Genomic DNA, 26,330 nt, shown 5'->3' with positions numbered 1-26,330 from the left:
AAATTTAAATTAGTTTCTAGATTCGAGCTCGCTTTTCCTCTACTTCATTCCTATTTTTAATACCAGGCCGCTTAGGTCTACGAAAATAGTTTGAAATTGAAGACACAAATCGTTTTTTGTAAGGAATAACCTGCAAAGCCCCTACCTACATTATGAGCCTTGTCAGCAGGTAGGGTAGTAAGGAAAGGGAAGGTAAATATGAAAAATATATCTCAAACCACTCAGACCAATTGAAAATGAATCTTTCTTGAATTTTTTTGCAACTGGCGGGTATCGAACCCGCGGCGCCAGTTTCGCAGTTCATTGTCTACCCAACTACGCCACGGCGCCTGAAAAAAAATACACTCGCAAATACTAATGACTTCTGCGTCTGACTTGAACTTTTCCTTAAAAAGCTTCAAAATTATTGTAATGAGCTAGAAGCCTAGGGACACCTGCGTCTTCAATCCGGCCTTGAGATAAATTTAACATTGTAAGCATAAATGGTATTTATTAGAAGAAGTAGTACACAAAGAAACATCCATTATTTTGATAAATATATTTTTAGTGTCTGGCTATAGAGAGAAATTTTACATCAATATATTTTTTAAAAATCAAAATGATTTATGAAGGCACTGATTGATTGCTTAGTATTTTTAAAAATAGAGTAGCATTTAAAACAGTATCTTGTAATATACATGTACATAATATAAGCAACACCAACAGAAACTTCAAATATATATACATAGGTAGTGTATAGAATTTGGAGGTTTTTTATTGCTGTTGATAATTAATTTTTATTTTACAGGAAACAATCGAAAAATAATGAAAATATAAAAAGTCAGTTACGCCTTCTGTGCTTAGCGCGACAGAATAGAATAAGGTGGTTTATTAAAAAAAAATAACGAGTGTAATTTACGTAAATACGTACACCAATGTACATGCGACGTTCTAGTCGTACTAGACATCGACGAATTCGAAACCATTGGATAATTTCAATCCAGTAAAACAGAAAACTTTCAAAAATAATGAAAATATCAAAAGTTAGTTACCCCTTATGTGCTTAGTACGGCAGAATAGAAGAAGATTCATCATTTCATTTTCTTCAAACCCTTATTCGCAACCAAATGGTGCATAGGGCACTGCATCATACAAACGTAGTGTTATCTTGATCATTAACACATGAAGGAAAGGTGATCAGTCCTCCGCTTCATATATCAGTCCAGGGCAATATTTAATAAATCTTAGAGTTAAAAAAAACACTTATTTATTTGACCCCTTCTGGGAATCGAACCCGGAGCCTCCAGAACGGTTGCCAAACGTGCTTACCATTACACTACGGAGGCGGACAGAAGAAGAAGATAGCTTATTGAAAATAATTAACAAAAGTATAATTTCCATAAATATGTACATGCGACGTTGTAGTCGTGCCAGACATCGAGATGAATTCATTACCTCCAATTTCCCACGCCTGCGATTAGTCGATTGGGCATGCCGTCACGTGGACTAGTGATATTAGAATTTCGACAGATGATGCCACTCGATGACGTGCTTGATAAATGGTTCAGACTTCTCTGTATGCTTCCACTGGCTTGCCAGTTACCCGTCAGCGGCTGCTGCATACTTCTGTATTCCTGGTCATGACTTATGGACGGCGCGTGCTCACTTCAATAAAGAATAGTCGCCATTCGTTCACAATTCAAAGGATCAACAATGATTTATAAATATGATATACCACACCAATTTAATAGTTTATTTACGTGAAAAATTAACAACTAGATACTAACAAAATACTCTTAAAAGGTTGAAAGATATCTTTTTTTTTCAAATGTGTAATGTGCGTAAGAGTCGGGCTGAGAAGTTCGTAGGCTAACATGGTAAAAAAAAATTTTTGGTAAATTCGATTTTAGTATTCAATATAAGTTGCTTTTGAGGGCAATATAAACAATTAAAGGGGTCATACAATATTTCGAGCCCACTCTTCCTCAACTTCATTCCTATGTTTAATGCCAGGCCGCTCGGGTCTACGAAAATAGTTTGAAATTGAAGACACAAATATATATATTTTTTTTAAAGGAATAACCCGCAAAGCCCCTACCTACATTATGAGGCTTGTCAGCAGGTAGGATAGTAAGAATAGGGAAGATAAATGTGAAAAATACATCACAAACACCCAGACCAATTGAAAATATTTTTTTCTTGAATTTATTTTGCACTTGGCGGGAATCGAACCAGCGACGCCAGTTTAGCAGTCGAGCGTCTACCCAACTGCGCCACGGCGCCTGTCGGCGCATGTGTATGTTAAAATATTAACTCTCCTCAATTTCACATTAAAGCATGATGTTCGATATTACATACTATACGATATTATGCTAACAAAGGAAATTTTACAGTGTCAAAAATAATTTTAGAAAATATGGTATCCTTCCGAAAAACTGTTCATAAACACGTAAGTGATGTTATAACTAACTACACATTAAAAATACGAACATGAGAATGTAGTTAATCGTAGTGTTAAATTTTCAATAAACGTTTAATCTTTAAATCATAACAATTATGTAAAAAAAAATATCTTGGCACGTTAGACATTTTAACAGTTATTTTTTTATTTATACTAGATTTTAAAAAAGACAATGGCAAATCTTCCTTTTTTATTTATTCTTGTATTTTATAATACTTTTTTAATACTGCCCCACTTGTATTTATTTACGTATAACTTAAAAACACAATATTTAGGTAGTAAGGTATTTAGAAATAATGAAAAATTCAAGTAAATTTAAATTAAATTTATTTTATACGTAAAAAATATGTATATTTTAAGGAATGTATGTGTTTCTCTCGTAGTACGAATATTGAACACATATTATGTATTACAGCTGTGGAGATCACTTACCGTAATCTCGGGAATATTTCATTCCTATCTGGGTTAGAGGAATGGCGGGGGATAATTTACGTCTGGCGTTAGAGCACTACCCTCAGTTCTTGCGCCGAGAAAACTATTAGTCATAATTAGGCACATTGTTTTCACCGAAATTCAATTATTGTCTGCCAAAAGATGTAATTCCATCTGACTAACGAGATTACATATTGTCATCCTGACTTCTGCTATCTTGTTGGGAGGAAATCTGGATACAACGTCGGCCATACTGCGAAAAAATACGTGAGTTGGACTTTCGTTCGCGTATTCTTCTCTTTCTTTAAGGAATTTCGCTTGACTGCATCCTTCTTCTCTATCATTCTCAAAGTCATCGCAGTCCCCGCGAGACTCCTTTCTTTTTCTGCTTCCCGAGCTTTTCGACGGTGTCGCTTGTTGACCCATGCCCGAAACGTCGACAAAGTCGATATCATTGTCGTCACTCTGACCCTGCATCATGAAATGATCGTCTAAATAAATTTGTTCTTCTTTTAATACTGGCGTCGGTTGGCCGTCCGATGAGTATTCGTCGATGAAACTGAGTCGAACGTCATCGTATTTACTGGGGATCCCTGTTGTATTACCGCTGATCTTCTTCCTTTGGTATTTCTTATAGTTGTCTCGCATCGTTTTCCATTTATTTTTGCATTCTTGCGCTGAAATTTTCAATAAACGTTTAATCTTTCAATTATAAAAGTTCTGTAAAAAAATATCTAAGCACGTCAGAAATTTTTGTTTGACTTATAAAATCATCCGATTATTAAAAGACAAAATCTTGCTTTTTTTCAGCAGCCATTAATTAATCTAGATTACAGATTAGTAAACATGCAAAGAACGGAAAAAAGTTATCTTTTTATCAACTCCATTTTTACAATTTTTTAAAAATATTTTAATAACATTTGCTCTTCAAATGACTTGTACTACTTAAGCATTAGTTCTATTATAATTGATATATTATTTTTTTGGGCCTTTTTTTTCCTTTTCTATGTATAGTCAGTCCATTTATTTGGCGATTTAAAAAATCAGTAGTTTTCTGAACATATTCGTGTATTTTATGCAAGTCTAATATTTTAATAAATTTTGTATTTGACCTATTTTAATAATTCATTATCATTAAATAATAATAATCTTTAAAATAATCATGCATTTTATTTAAATGCAAACAAACGTCTTCGTTGGACGAAACAGGTTATGCAATTAATTTACGTATATTGTATAAATTCAATTTAATTATATAATAACGAGAAAATAATGATAATATATTGGCCCCTTGATTTGTGACCCATGCTGTACAATAAATCTTTGTGAAAAGAAAAAAAAATTAAGTGAAAATTTTGAAATTTATTAAACCCTCCACTTACCAGTAGAAACAATAAGGATTTTTTGTTAATATATGATAACTAACTAACTACTAGTTTTCATTTTATAACAAAAGGTAATTTAATATTTGTTATGGGTACCTAATTGTACCTACCTTTATTAAAAATATAATCATAATAATTAACTGGCGCCTAAATTTGCATTGCATCAATAATAATAACGCATGAGAAATAACAACTGAAGCGCGCCGTCATGGCGTCATGGTTCAGTTGCAAATGGCGGCGCTTCGATTCAAGTGAAATCAAAGTTCGCATTACGTATTCGTGTATTTTTCAGTCTTGTTAACCATGTCCCAAAACGAGTAATGGAAATTACTCATCGGGAATATAATATATATGACTTACGTATGTAATAAGTTGAAATACATAAAGATTGGGAATACTCACGGGTTTTGTTAAACTTTTTTCCGATATCTTTCCACGCCTTGTCCCTCTTGATGATGAGGTGATGACTCGTGTTCCTGTTCTGGTACAGGTACGGGTAGCTCTTGATGGAATCGATGAACGCGTCCTCGAAGGAGTCCATCACGCGTCACGCGTCTGCCGTCGGCTAGCGGCCGGGTCGAACTGGCAACGCCACGTCCGCGCCCGACGTGACACGGAACGTCGCGGCCCGACTGGTTAGGTACTGGTGATAGGGAGTAGAGACGGCAACAGCGCGGCGCCGACGCGACGTTGGCGTGTTGGCGAGCCGCTAGACGGGAGAATGCCTCCGCCCGGATTGGACGCCTCGCCGCGCACCGCTGCTGGCGCGAGCGTGCCAGCCGCTCTGGCGTTAGCGTGCTACGCAAAACGATTCAACGACCAACACACACACATTCATGGACTCTATTCAAATATATCGTGGGTGTACTGGCAAAAAACGTTAACTCGAAAATATGCAATTTTGACTTAATGATGCATTTTATAAAGTTTTCAACGTTCTATAAACTGGCAAAATACTTCTTCTTCCTCCTCTTTATTTAAGACTATGTCCTGTCAATATCTGGTCCGCTCCTGGGATGTGGAAGACCAGCTATCTCTCCTCTTTTATATGGTCTTCCTGGGGGTCTGCTACCTCTTATGCTGCTATCCTCGTTTATCACTAGTTTAAAATGTCATATTCATGTGATTTTACAAGAATATTCAACTTTAAATTTAATAGCGGGTATTTTATGCAGGCTTAAAGCTTTAAATAACAAGGATTATTCAAACAGGGATTTTAGAGTTAACGTTTTTGCCAGTATACGTACGATATACAATGAACCTCCCTATAACTTAGATATCGCGTTAACGGAGGGAATGTTAAAAGGGGTTAATGTTTTAAATTGAATTGAATTGAATTGAAATTTAAAACTGAAAACAAAAGCGGTTTTTTGTTTGTGGTTAATATGAGTTTATAATTGGAAAAAAAATGTAAACATTGTTGTAAAACTGTGATAACATTTATAGTGCCGACAACAAACCAGCTTTTTCAAATGAAATGAAAATAAACATGCCAAAAAATACCTTAACCTGTAGATTGTACTACGATTAAACAAAAACAGAAAATAGTAAGGAAACAACATTATTTATGTAATATAATTGAACAAAAAACTGGAACTATTTAATACTTTTTGTAACATGTCTCGACTTTTCATTCATCACAAAAGAGGTATCAAAACTTTGTTTAAATACACTTAAATAAACAATACTGGCATATAAAAAATTAACTGAAAATAATGTCTTCACTTATATTTTTTTAAACTGTATACATGTAATATTATTTAACACGGAGGGTTATCAGACAAAAACATTTATTTTTCTTACACGGATCTTCTTAATGTAGATAATTAATGATCAAGATAACAATACATCAGTTTAAGCTTCATATGCACCATAATGATAAATAGCCAAAATAAAATATTTTATAATATTTTGAATGTGTTCAAATGCTTGTTCACAAATCTGTGTTTTTCCGCTTAGAAGTTATTTCACTTTTCTTGACATCTCAACATATTACTATTATTAAAAAAGAATATGGAAGTCTATGTAATTACAGGGTTTACGACCCGTCATAGGCTGGTTAAGTGATCACTTTACACACGTGTAATTATCACCATTCTACCCATGATTGATAACCCTTTTTATTTGGATGAATGCAATATCCAAACCCCGGATTGTTTTTACATACTGGGAAACGATAGATGCGAATAAAAATATCTGGTCAAATTGTAAGCTGTATAAAAAAAATTAATCATATTTTCAGGCGTTTTCCAGTATGAAAAATAATCTGGGGTTCTCATTTTGCATACATCTAAATACGAGTAAAAGGCTCTCAACATAAAAGCTTTCTCAATCCAATATAGATAGATGTTGGAAACTCATATATACCGTGTCACGGGATTAATCACATATATATGAGTTCCAAAAAAATAGTAGTGTGGTTGTCAATCACGGGTAGAATGGTTAATAATACACGTTTGTAAAGTGATCACTTAATCAGCCTATGATAGATTGTAACCCCTGTAAATACCCAGACATCCATATTCTTATAAATCTATAAATTATAGTAAAAAAAATCTTTTTTTTTTCTTCTTAAGAATCTAAAATCAACATGGACGATATTGCACGACTGTACAGCCTAACCCATATTCTGTGTGCTAGTTATGTATACGAATGTGTACACATAAAAACAAAGAAGCCATTTGTATCATTATTTTTCTCACGAGCGTTTCGCGAGCATTATTGTGTAGGCACTTAGGATTTAAACCTTTGTGATGATGCCTCACACATTACGGGATGGCAATACAGTAAATCCTCTACTTACGTGATTTCGGCTTATGCGAATTCGTACCTACAAGTTTTTTTTCGTCAAAGGTATTTTTTTTACATAAACTATTATTTTGATGAGATAGTGGGAGAGAAAAAGAGAGAAACGGCACTGGCGCATGCCTTAAGGTGGAGACTGACCGGAGCATTTCGTCGTAACATAACGTCGTAACATCGCTCGTGGCGAGCATCACCGAGCGTCTGAAACTATGTATAGAGCGCTCGGCTCGCTGTACTGACTGCCTGAATGCTCGCATCGTAGCTTGTTACGTTACGACGAAATGCTCCGACCAGTGTCCATCTTTACACCCCCTACGCATTCACTGTCCACAGGATATAATTAAGGACAAAGTCATAATTTTGATTTGTACATTGCACTCGTTACTTTCCACGTTTTCATTAAAAATAATTAAAGAATTAACCCACAAAGCCTTTAAAGACTTGTCTGCTGGTATATCCTTTAAAACTTGTGCATATTATTACATACCATTTATTTGAAAAAAAATCACATTTTTTTTTACACGAAAATATTTGGAATAAATTAATCACGTAAGGGTGAGGCCCCATTAGTGTGATGCGCTGCGTTGCGTCGTCGCAGCGTCCACCGCATAGGGTCGACGCGGTGTTAATTTGATTATTTATCTTGTGATTGCAAGGTTATCAGAATCTGGAGCTCAAAAGCTCCAGATTCTCGGATTTAGGCATGGAATTAAGAAGGTGTAAGGAGGCTTGTGCACTTCATGAAATTTTACCGTCCGGCAGTCCAGTTTTGAAAAATAAAAGTGACTACGACAGTTTAGCGTGATCGAATTTACGCGCAACGTGTTCACGCACCTATCCGAAAAAAGATGGACAAAAGCACAAGCCAATTCTAGCCAATCATCGTTTAATCACGCTAACTGAAGTGCCGGACGGTAAAATTTCGTGTACTGCACAAACGCCCTAAATGTTTGACGCTGCGACGACGCAACGCAGCGCATCGTACTAATAGGGCCTCACTTACGGACTTACCGTACTGAGATAGCGACACCCACATGTTGCCCGATATGTCCCGGCATTGGCATTGCCGAATACAATGCAGGAAAGAAGCGTCGTCGTGTGGGCGGTGATATGCCCGCGAAAATATGCCGCGCAAATGGGACTATTTTTGTGATGATTCGTATGCAATCCGTGTGCCCCGGGCGAGTGACAACTTGACTCGAACAGTGTTGAACTGGTTTTCGTCTGAAACCCCAATATACGGTAAATCGCACCATAATTTTCTTTTTCTTTTTTTCTAACCCTTGTCCGCACCCAATGGTGTATAGGGCACTGCATCGATTTTTTTATTTATTTCTTTAGTTAACTTATATTACATTTAAAACAAACTATTTTTACACTTATTTTACATCATATATATTTACATCTTCTTATAGTAAACAAAACATTAATTTTTGTATTCTTTAAGACTCTTTTCATTCTTCATGTATTCAGGAATCACATACATTGACGCAGTGTTATCTTAATCGTTTCTTACATGAAGGCAAGGTGACCGCTCCTGCACTTCAGGGACCAAGCCAGGGTAATATTAAATAAATATTACAGAGTAAAATCAACAATATTAATTTTCAACCCCCCCCCCTGGGAATCGAACCAGGGACCTCCGTCACGGTAGCCAAATACGCTAACCATCGCACCACGGAGGCGGATTTTTTATTTATTTTTTTATTATTTTTTTTTGTCATCCCAACTTAGGTGAAGAAGAATATGGAAGTATGGGCATTTACGGGGCTTACGATTGTCATAGGCTGGTTAAAGTGATCATTTTACACACGAGTAACGTTCACCAATTTTACCCATGATTGACGACACACTATTCAAATTGTTGACTGGTTTCTAGGAGATACTAATCTAGAATCCCTTGTCAGACTTTGCGGGTATGTTGTCACCAATATGTCACCAACACACCCACGTTCCTTACATTTCGCTCACTCCTTTCAAGAACGTATTAAATAAAAAAAAACTTGATTTTTCAGGTGGACGTTTTTAAAGTTTAAAAATATGACACAATGTATTAAAAATAAATAACAAGCCACTTATTGAACTTTTTATTATGCAACAGATCTTTTTAGGTAAAACCTGAAGGTTTTTTTCCATTTGAAAAATATTTAGTATATTTAAAAAAAAAATTAAACAACACCTTTTCTTCAAAATGCAACAACAACTTTACTGCCCTGTAGCGGGTAAATATTAAGTTAAAAATATGCCTCTTTTGATGGGATATAGTACATTTTCTGGGCATTACGAAAACACGCACAACTGAAAATTGGCGATTTTTTATTTATGACGTTATATTATGATGATCTTGAAAGGAGTGAGCGATTTATTAAACTCCTTTGAGCTTTCCTGGCGGCCCTGGAGCGCCATGTCGTCCGTATCAGGTTCAACGCCTGCCAAAAGACGTCCTTCACGGGCGGAGCCGCTGCCGGTGCAAGCCGCGAGTTCGCGACGCAATAGCCCGACCGAAATGTCACTTGGGCATTGACACGGTCGTTACATGTTATGCGAGCGCTATGAGCGGAGCCAGTCAGTACACATCTGTCACGTTACTTCTACGTGAATTCAAATTAACCCATTACATTCGCTTGAAAATGCCATAACTAGGCGAAACAATGGATAAATATCACGATGTGTGATTATTGGCTAATCAATTAATATGAAAAATCACAAGACTATCCGTAGCATTCTTATTGAAATATGTAGAGAAATAAAGAATATATGAAACTTAACTGGTTTAAACTTATATTTTTATAAATTTTATAAAACGAAATTTTTATAAAACGAAAAACGTGCGTTCGCGTACGTCATCGAATTTCCGTCATCGAACGTTTTATGACGTCATATGGTTTATAGAGCTGTAATAGTAGTCGTGTGGATTGTTTGTTTACAACTACAATATCATTTGTGTTATACAAATATGAGGGGGGGGGGGGGGGTTGGAGGGTGGACCATAGACATCAACAAATAGAGCCGCCAATAATTAAGCAATGTTACCAATATTCAAATAACTCCATCGTTTCTTTGACGTCATTCATTGCCTACTAACGAAAAAACGTTTTTTCGAAGGCGAATTTACTAACAGAAAATGATAAATGAAAATATTAATTTTCATTCATCATTTTCTGTTAGTATATTCGGCTGTAATAAAAACAAAACGAGTCTAATACAATTCTTTATAGGTTGAGTATGTTAAATTAGATATTCCTCCTGTCTGAATTTTTATGTGTTTTTTAACAATAAAATAAAACTTAGTAGACTCAAAAAATCTGTGTTTGATTTAACAATTAATACATAAATCAAATTATCCATCCGCATATCAGTTTATTATAATTTATAAATATGTACACAAATATACCCCTTATGTGTAGAAGCGAAGCATGGAGCTGGCAAAAGAAGGATGAAAGCCGACTGAATGCAGTCAAAATGCGATCCCTAAGACAAATAATATTCAGTAAAAAATTATGTATGATAGATGTTCGCATGGTGAAATATGGAATGAATGCAAGGCTGAGATAAGAATTATCGATAAAATAAAGAAAGGTGCGTTGAGATGGTTTGGAACGAATGAGTGTGGAAAGAACGGCAACACAAAATTATGAATCGAACGTAGGTGGAAAAAGGAGCAGAGGAAGGTCGGAAAAAACTTGGGATGATCAGGTATGTCAAATACTTGAAAGCGGTCAGGTCAGGAGTCGAAGTAATAGGCGGGTAAGTATGAGAAGATACATGAATGTGCAAGAGGTGAAGAGAGTTTGCAAAAACAAAGTGGTTAGGCTTTCTATTCTCGCTGCCTACTCTTACGGGGAAGCGACGTGATGGTTAGTTAGTTAGTCAAATAAAGACCTCAACAATTTCTCATTACAGAACAATGCCATCGTTCTGTTTTCTCGACGTAAATAGCTTTTCGATTTCGCGGTGCAATTATCAGTAATCGATGCGATACCCGCGGAGGTTGGTGGCATCCAATGTAAAATAAATCATTCTAACACAATAGACTCAAGATTCGTCGAGAGGCAATCCTCAGTAATCATAAAATAATATCCTCCCGTAGTTCCGAAATTTTGATATTGAATTTATACTAATAAAATTTTGAGTATGTCCAAATACTTGTTCACAAATCTTGTTTTTCTTCACTAAGGAGTTATTTTTACATTTTTACATGTATGCTAAATAAAAGCTTTCTCAATCCAACATAGATGGGTCTTGTGAACTCATATGTACAGTATCATGAGATTAATGACATATGTAGGACTTAATTTATAAAACTTTCCCAATCAATTCATCGTAGTAGGATATTAGCATCTAAGCTTCTTTTGTTTTATTTTTTAATTATGTTTCAGTATTTTTCTTGTAACAATTAATCGACTTTTAAGATAAATTATTTTTTTACCATCTTAACTCAACCATGACTTATTAAACTTTTAACTTACGAAATTCAACCGAAGATGGTGCCAAAGAAGTAGGACGATCAAGGTGTTTTCAATTGCATAAATATAACTTCCGAAATTTGAGTAGTGTGTTTATCAATTATGGGTAGAATGGTGAATGTTGCACGTGTGTAAAGTGATCACTTAACCAGCCTAGGGCCGGACATAAGCTGTCTAAATATCTAGAGAGCTTACATTTATCTTCATCTATGTTGAGAAGTCAAAAAATGTCGAATATTACTCTATTATTTTAATACGTTGGACAGCAAAATCTGATACAAATTTCGACTCGTCACAGCATATTGACCAATAAAATCTTGAGTGCAAGCAGCAAGTCTTAAGTGATCACATAACCAGCCTATGATAGGTTATGAACCCTGTAAATTTAAACCCAGACTTCCGTATTCTTCTTTATCCATGTTGAGATGTTAAAATATATTATTGTTCTTATGAAATTAAAAACGTCTGAAACACAGCATTTTCTTGTGGTGCCATTTTTTGGCTATCATCCCTTATTTTATTAAAGCTATAAATAATATAGTTGTAGATTAAAACCACATTCTGTAGTGTACTATATCACTTTCAAATACCATAAAATTTATACTGATCCATAAATTAATAGACTGGAATCTAACACAACACGATTTCAATATGCATTTAAATTCCGACACACGCTTTAAAAAATATGTGACAAGACCTAATTGGCCTTTTTCTTCTCTGGATCGCGTTTTATACACTTTTTTTGTTAATTGGAATGTTCAAGAACACTTCTGGATTTCAATTAGGAAACGCATAAATTCCATTTAAATAGACTCTTAACCCAAAACCATAAAAATGCTATGGCAAATGAACCTTCGGACGTCATTTCTGGTATTTTATCGACACATTTTGGTTTAATTTTAATGAAGTATTATCTCTGCTGACAAAAACCTGTTTAGATAATCTATGCTTAAAGGCAATATATTAAATTTTTCATGTTTTTGTAGATTAAAAACAATCAATGTGTAATATTGAAAAATGTAAACGCACTTTTTTCGTGTTGGTACTGATTTATGTTACATAAATTCCCTTTTTCTATTACAACGCAAAGACATGGCCAACGTTAGTAAAGAGTTTCATTAATTGACTCGGCAGTCACTTTGTGGCAGTGTCTATCCGTTTTAATTTATCCGCTAATATCCGTTTAAATTTCACTTGGTAAATATCACTTTTTTTTCGCCTCCGTTGCGTAATGGTTAGCGAGTTTATCTGCCGTGCTGGAGGTCCTGGGTTCGATTCCCAGGGGGGTTAAAAATACAAATGAGTGATTTTACACTAATAATTCATTTATATAACCCTGGACTCGTCCCTGAATCGCAGGAGTCATCACCTAGCCTTCGTGTAAGTAACGATCAAGATAACACTGCGTCAATATGATGCAGTGCCTTATGCCCCATTGGGTGCGGATAAGGGTAAGAAGAAATACCACATTTTCTTAAACCCTTTTGAGACACGTGTTTCGATGCATTCCGCATCATTTGTAGCATTACGGTGTTTGAAAATGATGCGAAATGCATCGAAATACGTGTCACAATAGATTTTAAGAAATAGTGGTAGGTACGTATATACCATGTGAAATTGAAGTTTTAATAATATTGGTAAATAGTCCAAGGAAAATAATATGTACAACAAGATATGATTATAGTACATACATTGAAATTTATATATTTATTTCTTATTTAAGAATCACATGAAAAATAATAAAAATTGGGAAAAAATCTAACGATTTCATTTTTTACTCATTGTGTTGTTAGTACTGAAGAAGCTGGTAGATGAGACATTTTTCTCAAATAAAAATAAAACTAAAGAAATCTTACCTGCGCGTAGTCGTATATGAGGACAGCCTAGACATTGTAATTGACAAATTTACCAGCAATTTAGTGTGACATTCCACCACTCCGCCTCTCGATTATAAATCAGGTCACGTACGTATTATTACAAAGGTATCCATCTACTAGAAGTGTTGAGGTATGCGTGTACATACATTATACGCGAGTATCCAACACTGTCACCTGTCTCGTTAATTGTCTAGTTGATGAGGAAACAGCCGGGAACGTGGGTTTGGACCTATGAATATTCAATCCCTAAGGACTTGACCCGAGTTTAACCATAAGCAATAAACAAAATATTATAATTAGCAGCAAAACGTTCAAACAAGGGTGTGCCAAATTACCTATGACGCAGTACGACCGAAACCTTTAGTTAAAAAAATAATATATCTTATTTTCACCAAATAAATCACTTTCATTAAATACATGTATGCTTGGTTCTCTTTTTATGCGATAGATACGTTTCACGGGGAGTCGCATAAAAAAAATCGCATAAAAAAGACTTGAACTACATTCAAAACTGGGATAGGTTCCATTATTTTTAAAAACTGAATAACATCAAATCAATATGATAGAATGTACCAAAAATCGCACAAAAAAAGTTTATTAAAAATCATAAAAATAAAAACAGAAGAGCTTTTTCCTTTTTAAATTTCCACATATGGGAAATCGTTTTTGAGATACACCTTCAATCCAAATTACAAGTGCTTTTTCTGGTTTTTTTTTCCAATAAAGTATCTCTTTAATACGATGTCAGATTTGAGCTTACCTTGTGCCAGTGACACAATCACACTTTAACGGTTGTAACCTGCACTAGTCTAAATTTTAGATTTTTTTTTGTGCGAATTTGCATAAAAAAAAGACTTGAACTACGTACAGAAATAAGGGATAGGTTCCTTTTTTTCAAATCGCATAACTTCGAAATCGCATAAAAAAGATCCGCATATAAACAGACCCAAGTGTAATAGTTTAATAGTAGTATAGCATTTGTTTTTAAAATTTTTACATTTCTGAAAACTGATTGAACATAACTAAACGTCCCCTACATACAAAAAAAATTATTATCGTGAGATGTATCTACAAACTTTTACATATTTTCGTTCTTAATTATAAAATTAATGGTGCATAGGGCACCGCATCAAATTGATGCAATGTTTATTGCATTGTTTATCATATGAAGGAATAGTGATCAGTACCTACTGCGTTTCAGTAAATAAGCACTCATATTTTTTTGACCCCACCTTGGAATCGAACTCGGAACCTCCATTAAGGTAGCCAAATGTGCTAACCACTATATTATAGAGGCGGACTAATAAGAAAAGGGTATCTGAAAAAAGTCGCACCTTAATTAATTTTCAGTAATTTTCCCCCTTATTATCCGTAAGTAGAGATTGTAGCTGTAGATGATTTTATAACAATTTGAAGTTTACAATACATTTTTTGACATTTCAACAAAAATGAAGAAGAAAATGAGAGTCTGGGCATTTGCAATGCTTACGACCTGTCATAGGCTGGTTAAGTGATCACTTTATACACGTGTAACATTCACCATTCTACCCATGATTGACAACCATACTACTCAAAATTTTGGAAACAAGTATTTAGACACACTCGAAATATTGTCATTATAATATGTACTTTCGCCGTTTTTTACTACAGTTTTAGTAAATTATGGTAATTAATAACATGTACCTGTGTAAAAGTATGAAAATATAATTAAAATGTTACTTTGTTTTAAAATCACTATAAATATTTTATTATAACTTAATTATAATATCTACCGGTTTCGAAGCTAACCGCTTCTTTATCAAGACTAATTAAATACACGATAAAGAAGCGGTCAGCTTCGAAACCGGTAGACATTATAATTAAGTTAAAATAAAATATTTTTAGTGATTTTAAAACAAAGTTACATTTTAATTATAAAATGTAAAATCACAAAGCTAGTGCTTCAAATATAAATTATATAGATTTCAATATGTAATTTATATTTGAAGCACTAACTTATAGTGATTTTAAAACAAAGTTTCATTTTAATTATAGTATTAAAATAATTTAAGGCGTTTCCGCATTGCATTCCCTGCCCTGATTCGAACAATTCAAGAAATTCATATTATCATATTACAAGGCAGATATTTACGTTTTGCTTGTTGTTGGGTTTAATTACTAACCCAAATTTGAATATTATTTTTCGTCACGGTTTGAAGTTAAACATTTAATCAATTGATCAACTGAGACGGACATCCTTATTAATACTATGTCGCCTTATCGTTGCTGATGTAACAGTCACGTGTACCTACATATTTGAGATCAATTATCCTTGAAAGGGATTGAAAATCAGCAGTCTGCGAATCTACTACTCGTATTCAGCCGTGCAGTTTCTGAAGCGCAGTAATCAGTATGTATTCATTAATAGGTATTCAAGAGAGATATATCTGCATAAACAAATGTATAGCGATGACATAGAAAATATTTTTTTCTAAAAAATTGGTTTTTGAAAAAAAGTTGGAAAGTGTAGTTTTTGCATTTTGAAGAAAAGTATTATTTAATTATTTTTTTAAATTTACTTAATATTTTTCAAATGGAGGAAAAACCTTTAGGTTTTACCTAAAAAATCTGTTGCACAGTAAAAAGTTCAATAAGTGGCTTGATATTTATTTTTAATACACTGTATTATATTTTCAAACTTTAAAAACGTTCTCCTGAAAAATCAAGTTTTTTGATTTATAACGTTCTTGAAAGGAGTGAGTGATATATGTTTAAAAGAAATTATGAAATAAACGAAAGGTTCCCGACCCCCGACGTGCGCCGCGGAGTGTGTCACGTGTGTGCACGTGGTAGGAGGTGGGGGCGGCCGGTATTCGCACAGGTGGGCAGGCCAATGCCCCGATCTCGGTGGTCACACTGATTGGCGAGGTCACTGCCAAACATTTTTATCACTTACACACACATACGTACTTGTAAACACTCGATAAACAAGCCTGATTCTCATATCGCTCACTCCTTTCAAGAACGTCATAAATCAAAAAACTTGATTTTTCAGGAGAACGTTTTTAAAGTTTAAAAATATAACACAATGTATTGAAAAATAAACAACCGTTTAATTTAGTTTTAATTCGGAATAATAAAATATGGTAAATTAACTACAAACCTATATATACTTACAATGTTTATGGATATTTATTCATTTTTGTTGTTGTTGATAAGTATAAAATTAATAGCAGGAGTCTGGACGGTTCCATTCTCCTCACATGCGCATAACATTGTCTCCTTCGTTGCCTTCCTTGCCTAACGACATCTTCGAACTCGCATATTCTCTTATCCTTGTGTTCTTTATTCTATCTCGTAGACTCTTGCCACATATTCAAATAAAACACATAGAATTAGCTAGAAGAAACAAAAATCTACTAAATGATCAGTAATAAATGCAATTCCCATCTAAAAAAAGACTCTTCCCAGATATGCTCCTTGGAGTCTTCATTTCTGACACTTTTAGCGCGTTTTTTGTTACTGCGGTGTCCGCTCTGCATTCCCATATTGCTAACTCCTTTCAAGAACGTCATAAATCAAAAAACTTGATTTTTCAGGAGAACGTTTTTAAAGCTAAAGCATAAAACAATTTATTAAAAAAAAATATCAAGCCACTTATTGAACTTTTTAGTGTGCAACAGATCTTTTTAGGTAAAACCTGAAGGTTTTTTTTCCATTTGAAAAACATTAAGTACATTAAAAATAATTGAACAGTACCTTTTCTTCAAAATGCAAAAACAACATTTTCTGCCCTGTAGCGGGTAAATATTAAGTTTAAAATATGCCTCTTTTGCTGGGATATAGTACATTTTCTGGGCATTCCGAAAACATGCCTAACTCAAAATTGACGATTTTTTATTTATGACGTTCTCGAAAGGAGTGAGCGATAAGTATTACGTATTATACACGCTCGAATCTATGTAAGTATTTATGTACGTACATATTTGCATACACTTGTCGATGCGATCTTAATCAAAGGTCGCATGCACATTTTTTATTAAACGCTCAGCAAAATATGCACTTGACTTTTTTTCATTACTTGTTCAGATAATAAGACGATGGTTAAAAATGTGATGTCAAGTTCAATGAAATTTTATAAAAAAAGCACTCGAAAACATAGGATTTAAAGTTGCTTTATTTTCTCTTATATGTATGTTTTCTCATTTCGCTCTTTTATTTTAATTTTATGATTAACGACTGAAAAATAAACAATTAAATGTAATATATTCATATATTATTCGTCCGCACGCTCGGCTACCATACTGGAGATGCCGGGTTCGATTCCCAGGGGGGGTCAAATAAATATAACTGATTTTTTCACTCTAATATTTATTCAATATTACCCTGGACTGGTACCTGGAGTGGAGGGCTGATTACCTTTCCTTCATGAGTTTAACGATCTAGATAACACTGCGTTTATGTGATGGAGTACCCTTACACCATCAGATGCAGATGAGGGTTTTAAAATTGATATCATTATTCGCATTTCAAATATTTATTTTAATTTTTGGTCTATTTTCGAAGAAATAATTTCGCGATTCTTGAGAAATCAACAGAATACTAGACACGTGTTATCATTATTATAATGTGTAGAATGGCGGCCATAGCCATGAAATAATCAGTCCATAGAAAATTAATCTTATTATTAGTGTTAAAATTATTTTAATTTTAATACGTCGGTGGTGGAATGCGGTCCTATGTCACGATAAATATTTTGCATGCTTCAAATTCTAGTGCGAGACGTACGACGTGATTATCATGAATGCTAAAAATGGTTTAAATGCAGCGATACTTAAATATAAACATATGTAATAGTAATAGGATTTTTTTTTTCGTTTTTTTTTTTCAAGTTATACATTTTATTTAAATCACAATTTATACATATAATATTTACAACGTTTTTTTTTCGCAGATACCCACCAAGCCACCTTGTGTGTCTTGTCGGTGGAGTTCTTTTTTGTAATCCGTTTTTTTTTGTTTTTAACGATTTTAACCTAATATAGACACAAAAAAGAGAAAAAATTAAGAATATCATAAGAAAATTAAGAATATAAAAGAATATAATATACATAATTCGGTGACCGGGAAAGTGTGCATTTTAATTTTCCTATTTTGCTGGTTCATATTTTCTGTTTGGGGATTTATGACAATTATCTTGTTTCTGTTAAAAAATTTCGTTTGCGCTTTTTATAAATCGTTTTTATTTGATTGACATCCTGTAAATTCATGAAACGTTTGCAATTACTGTTATTACTATTCAATAATAAGTACATATTTACGTGCGTTTGTCTCAGTGTCAGTTATGATAATAATGAATGTGTAAGTAGGTTACATTGATTACATTTACAGTAACACACGTGCATATAATTATCGCGTTTCATTAATATTTTTTTAAAAGTACATAGTGCAATTAATTTACATGTTGTACAGGAAAGTGCATAGTACAATGCATTTACATTACAGAATAACCTCGATATAACGGACCTCTATTTAACGAAAAAATTAAAAACGTCGTATTCATATGTTTATATTTAAGTATCGCTGCATTAAAACCATTTTTGGTAGTCATGATAATCACGTCGTACGTCTCGCACTAGAATTTAAGGCATAATGCCGTCCTGCTCATAGACTGCACCAAGCCGAAGTGATAGCATATCACTTCGGCCCTTCGGTTCGGGTTACTTCACGAATAGTGTCCGAAGACAATAAAAATAATTTTGTTTGTGTTTCGTATTTTTTTATCTAAGTAAAGTGTAAACCATAAAATACTATTTTTCAACAAAAACAAATAAAAGAGTTTCTGCTCAATAAAAAGCTTATTTTCATCACACCAATAGATGTCTCTAGTAAAGTTCTATTGATTCAAGAATAATGTTTCAAAATTGGTTCATATATATATATATATATATATATATATATATATATATATATATATATATATATATATATATATATATATATATATATATATATATATATATATATATATATATATATATATATATATATATATAGAACTTCCAAGAATTTTAGTAGTGTGGTTGTCAACAGTGGGTAGAATTGGTGAATGTTACACGTGTGTAAAGTGATCACTTAAACCAGCCTATGACGGTCGTCAGCCCCGTAAATGCCCAGACTTCCATATTTTTCTTCATCTTGGATAAGATGTTAAAAAATAATATGAAAAACAAATTGATTTATATTAAACCTATTTTTATAAAACGGACTTTCGGCTTAAGCGGGCACCCCCCTCCCACCAATTAGTCCGTTATATCGAGGTTTTCCTGTATTAGTATCATGGTAATTATTTTAATCTTCTTTTTTTCAATCTACGTAAAAGCCAGTTCATACTATTTTCCATTTCGATCCCAATTACTAACTCTCAAATACAGGCTCTATCAATGTTACCTACGAATAAAATGTAATGTTTGAGAATTAATGTTATCATTCCGTATGAAATACGAATGATACGCTACTAATTTTTTACGCACTCCAAATCACTATAATGTGTATTTTGAAATCCATTTTGTTCGCACAATTGTTTTTTATTGTGTACACAATTTAAAGATTTTTTATCGTGCATCTTGGAAGACTTGCATATTTCGCTGACTTTTCAATTATTTTATAATGGACCCTACGCAGGCTATACGAGCATATCTTTCACGCATATTTTAATGCCATTAAGGTATCCAACAATCATTTTATTAAATCGGTTAAATAATGGTCGATTATTTTTTTCCTCCGATGAATATTCACGATCTTTCAAATTGAATGCGATACTTTATTGTTTTTAATGCTTAACGTTGCTATTTTATTGTTTTTAATGGTTACGTTAAAAGATCTCACCGTAGTTTTTTAAACCTAAGTACTGGTAAAAGACGATAACCTCTCAAAGCATCTGTAGCTTCCGAAACTGGTCGAAACTCAAGTGGTAAAAACAGGTATTTTCATTTACAATTTCATCTTACTACTAAACGAATGCCGAAACAATAAATAAAACAGTTCAATTTTTATAAAATACTATTTTATTCTCACTATAAATCTTCTACGGTGTTTGAAAATGATGCGGAATGCATCAAAACACGCGTCACAGTAGATTTTAAGAAATAGTGGTATTTACTAAGTAAAACATGAATTAAAAATGGATAGATTTTACCACAAAGTGACTGCCGAATCAATTAATGAAATACATTTTTTTAATTGAGCGTGAGCACACGACCAGTCCTGAGCGTGGCTGAACGCACTCTTATTTGAACGCTTGAGACGAGATCTTACTTAGCCTTAATCTGCTTGTCTGGAATAATGCTTATCACCTATTCCGTATATATTCAAATTCATACTCACATCATCATAAGTTGTTTGTAACGATTGAAATTTTCACTCTTATCATTTTAAAGTACACGCTTTCTCTATGTTTTAACCATCATTGGTGATCGTGCAATTAGTAAAGCCCATAGAATTTTTGCAAAAAATTAATGAAATTAATATTTCGTATTAAATTCTGAATAATGTGGGGAAAACTGTGTATTCATAATACGGGAAAATCCGATTGCAAACGCATGCGGGAAGCGACAATCCTCACAGAAGTAGGAAGCAATTAAAATTAATTTAATGTATCAAAACTTATTAGTTGTTTATAAACTAATGATAATTCTCTCAGATATTTCCATTGTTCCGTAGACTAATTTTCCATTTTGCTTACTCCTTTCAACAACGTCATATTTCAAAAATCGTCAATTATCAGTTGTGCATGTTTTCGGAATGCCCAGAAAATCTACTATATCCCAGCAAAAGTGGCATATTTTTAACTTAATATTTACCCGCAACAGGGCAGAAAGTGTAATTCTTTTTATTTTAAGGAAAAGGTATTGTTTATTTTTTTTTCTAAATATACTAAATATTTTTCAAATGGAGAAAAAACATTCAAGTTTTACCTAAAAAGATCTGTTGCATAGTAAAAAGTTTAATTAGTGGCTTGATATTTATTTTTAATACATTCATATCTCTTTTATTTTATTTATTCAAAATTTTAATTTTAGTTCAGTAATTAACGTCTTAAAAATAAGCCTATTTTTCATAAATGTAGCAGATATAACCGTAATTTCTAAATTGTAATTTTGCTGAAAACTTTTCGATTCGTAATGTATCATTAAGACGAAGCTCGCAAACTTCATGTACGAGGTATGTACGAGGAGATGCATGAATGTGGAAGAAGCGAAGAATATTTGCAAAAACAGAGTTGTATGGCATTCTATTATCTCTGCCTAACCCTGCGGGGAAGCTGCGTCATGGTTAGTTAGTTATTTTTCGTGGTAGCACATTACACTCTCTGAAAATTGTCCTTGGATATAATGTCGTCCGTCGACTCGTGACGTGGTTCTGTAATCAAGTGTTAGGGGCCCGTTGGTGGCGTAGAGCTAGATGCTGCCTCCTCTGCAGTAATCTGTAATATAGAACGCAGTTACGATTTCGTCGAAAAAAAATCGTCGAACCAAAATGGATGCAATCTTCCTCCCTTCAGAGAATCATTATCACAAAGGCTATTGACGATGACATAATAAGGTGGGTGGGGGAGAATGAACTGCACGTACCCCCAAAAATGATTAGTTAAACATATCACATAAGACGACAAAGTAAATGATTATTAAAACAAAAACAACAAAATTTAAAAAAAATATTATCTCGGAATGATCCATGAAAATATTTATATACAGCATTTCGAGATAGTATTGTTGTGATTTTTTTGTTTGTTTTGACAACTATTTAAACAGGTTTAGACTTCAATAAAATATATGAAAACAGCATTTTGAGATAATATTGTAATCATTTTGTTTTATTTTGTTTTTATAATTATTTACTATGAAGTCTTATGTGAAATTTCAAAAGTCTCAAATAAATGAATTGAGCGAAAACTTAAAAGTTACGAACGTACAGAAGTTGGACCTACTGTCTATCTTGTCAATGAACTCATCACTAATCAGTAATCAGTTGGCAGTTGCCATCGGCGGATGCCGTCAATAGATGCCTTTGAAAATCTTCTCTTTGTCACGTGTCGCCAGCGATGTAACCAATCTGTATTTATAGGAGGAGGAACAATATCGTCCTGGGCCGGAAAAGGCATAAAAATTTAATGACTTCCATCATCAAAAGAATTCTCTTCACAAATACCGATACCTTCAACTGTTAATGGAGTTTTGATATAAATGTAGGTACACGTTTTCGTTTAATTGATTTCCGGGTGAATAGTAAAATAGGGACTTTCCTTCTTACAATGCACTCATTTAAGTATCAACCTTAAATACACATAAGTAAAGAGCAATTAAAATGTCATAGCGATTCACCCTCTTTTTGCTTTAAAACACTCAAAGAGTCTCATCTCCTTATAGCAGTGTTCGCAAACTTTTTCTGTTCAAGGTACACCTGCCAAATCAAGAAATTTTAGAGGTACACCAAAGAAAAAGTTTATATAGTATTGATTTATTATTAAAATTAATACAATCTGAAAACATACATATCTAATGATGTTTAATGCGAATTGTGAGCCTACTTAACTGAGCACAGGCAAAAGTTTGTAGTAATCGTGGATAATTGTCTTCAGGCGTTGTCTTTTTTATTTAATAGAAGTCAGTCGAAAATCCCAATTCGCACGCTCTTCGCGCAACTAAGTACCTCGCTCGTATAGATTTCAGCTATTTCTAGGTGTGTTTTCTTCACAAAACTAGACTTCCGCGGCACACCAACTAATCACCAAGGTACACCAGTGTGCTGCGGAATACACTTTGCGGAACACTGCCTTATGGGATATTCTAAGATTTTCTCCTGTCTTTTTATAGGATTCTATTTCGAATGACCTTTTTTAATGTTTTTTTTTATTTCTTCGTTTTTCCATTTCCCCATCATTTGAGTTACTCTTTAATCTACCTACAGTTCATATACTATAGTACTATTTGCAAGTCATTTTTCTCCTTGAGTATTTTTTATCATTTACATTTATTTCATATACTTATGTAGTTACATAGTTTTTTAATAATTTAATTAATTTTCTAGTCTTATTTTCTACTAACAATTTTAAAATTAATTATTTAATTCTCTTCATTAAAGAGACTAAGCTCTTGTGCTTGGAGAGGAACTTTCACTTATTATTTATTGTTTATGTTTGTGGATGATATAATTTATTTTTAATAAATATTATATGTCGTATATTAGCGCATATTCCTTTAAGACCTATAGTTCTCACCAAAGCGTCGAAAAATCTTATTTTCCAAATCTAATACATTTGTCATTTTTGAGGAAAAGTTATTTTTAAAATACTCTCTTATATTTTATACCGATGTTAAGATATTATTCAATGTCTTTCATCGGATGACTTGAAAAAATATTTACATATTCAAATTGAAATTATTTTCATGGAAGACTGACTACCAGGCTTATACGTAAAAACTTGACCAGTATTTTAGTACTTATATATTTTCTCCTAAAATTCTGTTTTCATTTTAAGTATTTTTCTAGTACAGTGGTCAGCGCGTTTGGTTCCCGTGCTGCGGGTCCCAGATTCGATTCCCAGGTGGGGGACCAAATATTAATGATTTTATACTAATACTTATTTTGTATTATTTATTTATTATTTTATTTAAACTTCATGTACAAAAAATAAGTGCATTGGCGGGCTTATTGCTAAAAAGCAATATCTTCCAACCAATCAAAAATAGACTAGTGATATTGATAAAAACGTTTGATACCATTGCAATCAGAGGGTTGATAGTACTTGAACATTTAAATAACATTATATTATTTATTGATTCGGCATTAACTTTGTGGAATGACATGATTATTTTATTAAAATTAAACACTTGAATAATCCACTTTATCGAATTTTTATTTTATTTACGACTAGTTTCGAAAACGACAATTGTTTTCATCTTCTGGTACAAATTAAAACTGGTTTTAATTTGTACCAGAAGGTGAAAACAATTGTCGTTTTCGAAACTAGTCGTAAATAAAAATAAAACTCGATAAAGTGGATTATTCAAGTGTTTAATTTTAATAAAATTAAAAAAAAAACAATAATTACAAAATATAATAACAAGGAAGGCATAGTAAAAAAGGAGTTTAGGGAAGGAGGTAGGGGGAAAACTAAGGGAGGATAAGGGAGGATTATCCTGAAGCACTGAGCTGATCATCTTTCTTTCGTACATTTAACGATCAAGGAACGCTGCTTATATGCGCTGTACTGCCCTGCGCACCATTGGGCGCGGAAAAAGGTTAGAAGAAGATTTTATCTGTATTTTGCATGCCTCATACTGTATAAATATCTTCTTTTGTAAATATGTACTTGTTTACTCATTCAGAAGAGAAATATACAGCTTATCGCAAATAAAAAAATAACGATTTTAAGAATAAATTTTTTTAAATTATACTGCGTAATACTTGTTACCACCTATTGTGGAATAGTTTTAGTCACCTTATTTTTTGGTCACTAGTACTTAAGTCCGCCTCCGTGGTGTAATGGTCAGCGTGTTTAGCTACCGTGCTGGAGGTCCCGGGTTCGATTCCCAGCGGGGTGAAAATAAATATTAACACTGTAATATTTATTGAATATTACCCTGAACAGGTTCCTGAAGCGCAAGAGTGATCACCTTGCATTCATGTAACTAATGATCAAGATAACACTGCGTCAATTCGATGCAGTGCCCTATGCATCATTGGGTGCGGATAAGGGTTATAAGTAAGTAAAGTAAGTACTTAAATTGTATAAAGTAAAAAGTTTTGAGGTTTTTTTTTAAACCTCGCCTTTGTTACATCGTGACAATTTGAGTTAAAGAGTGATCATCTTATAGCTCCATTAATATTTTTAGTATTCTTCGGATTATATGATACAGAATACTATAATAGAGAAGGGATTCTGTAAGTTTAAATTACGTAGCCATTTAGGAAAGGCATTTGGGTTCACCCTTGTTTAAAATAAAAGGTACTTACTACCTTGTAAAGGAATGAACTTTAATGGCAGACGCACCCTCCCGGCTGGAAGAGATGTTTAATTAGCAATTTAACCGCCCGCGAAATTAGCATTTTTGTAATTGCACAATAAAAGTTTTGTACCTGCGCAATACGCCCACACACTTCGAGTTAAATTCAACCCGTTTTACAAATAGGGACTTTTAATGCAAATGTCACTTGATTCAAATAACCAATTCTTTAACATCATTTTTTGCTGAATTTCGTCCAATTAATATATTACCTACTTTTTTCTGGAGGTTTTGATTTAAAAAAAATTGGTAATCCAAAAAACTAACTAACCAACCATCACGTCGCTTCCCCCCAGGGGTAGGCAGAGATAATAGAACGCCACTCCAATCTGTCTTTGCACACAATCTGCGCCTCTTCCACATTCATACATACACGCTGATTATTCCGACTCTTGACCTAACCACTTTCAAATATTTGAAATACTTGATCGTGCAATAATTCATTATATTATAATATGTAGGTTTTCTCGCATCTTAGTTGTTTGTATCTCTAGTCGAATAAAAAAAAATATAAAGTTAGGATTTTGTTTAAACTGGCTTACCTATCTCAAACATTTGATTTTTCTTAAGCCGCTCATGCTATAAATTAAAATAATCTAACACAGACATGTCGGAACAATGGATTTATGTTTTAATGTATTGTATAATGTCTCCAATTTAAAAAATGTTTAAAAACGTTGAATGTAAATTTACTGGGAACTTTATTAATTTTGTTTACCGCTGATATATTATATATATTTTTTTTTTCAATATTGTATTTTAGATCTTTAGTGTAGAGGATGTTTAAAAAATAACATTTTTGTCATGTTTCAGTGCTGACTAAGAAACTATTTAATAATTTCGTTAATTGACTCGGCAGTCAGTTTGTGGTAAAACCT

At 33.3% G+C, this 26,330-nt stretch overlaps 2 protein-coding genes across 2 annotated transcripts in view; one reads left to right on the top strand and one right to left on the bottom strand.

The window, feature by feature from the left end:
- The window catches only part of LOC148313455 (tRNA dimethylallyltransferase-like), a 343,114-nt gene that overhangs the window by 299,596 nt on the left and 17,188 nt on the right, over nt 1–26,330 (top strand). The window lies entirely within an intron of this gene.
- LOC148313456 (uncharacterized) lies at nt 2,753–4,908 on the bottom strand. Its single transcript, XM_088262696.1, has 2 exons — nt 4,660–4,908; nt 2,753–3,549 (listed from the first exon to the last, which is right to left on the bottom strand). Exons 1-2 carry the CDS (start codon nt 4,796–4,798, stop codon nt 3,014–3,016), a joined length of 675 nt encoding a protein of 224 aa, XP_088118822.1. The 5' UTR covers nt 4,799–4,908; the 3' UTR covers nt 2,753–3,013.

Source organism: Brachycentrus maculatus, unplaced genomic scaffold (assembly GCF_059751285.1).
Source record: "Brachycentrus maculatus isolate JH-2025_06_01 unplaced genomic scaffold, ASM5975128v1 h1tg000011l, whole genome shotgun sequence".
NCBI classification, from domain to species: Eukaryota; Metazoa; Arthropoda; class Insecta; order Trichoptera; family Brachycentridae; genus Brachycentrus; species Brachycentrus maculatus.
This window is presented reverse-complemented; position numbering and strand designations above follow the sequence as displayed.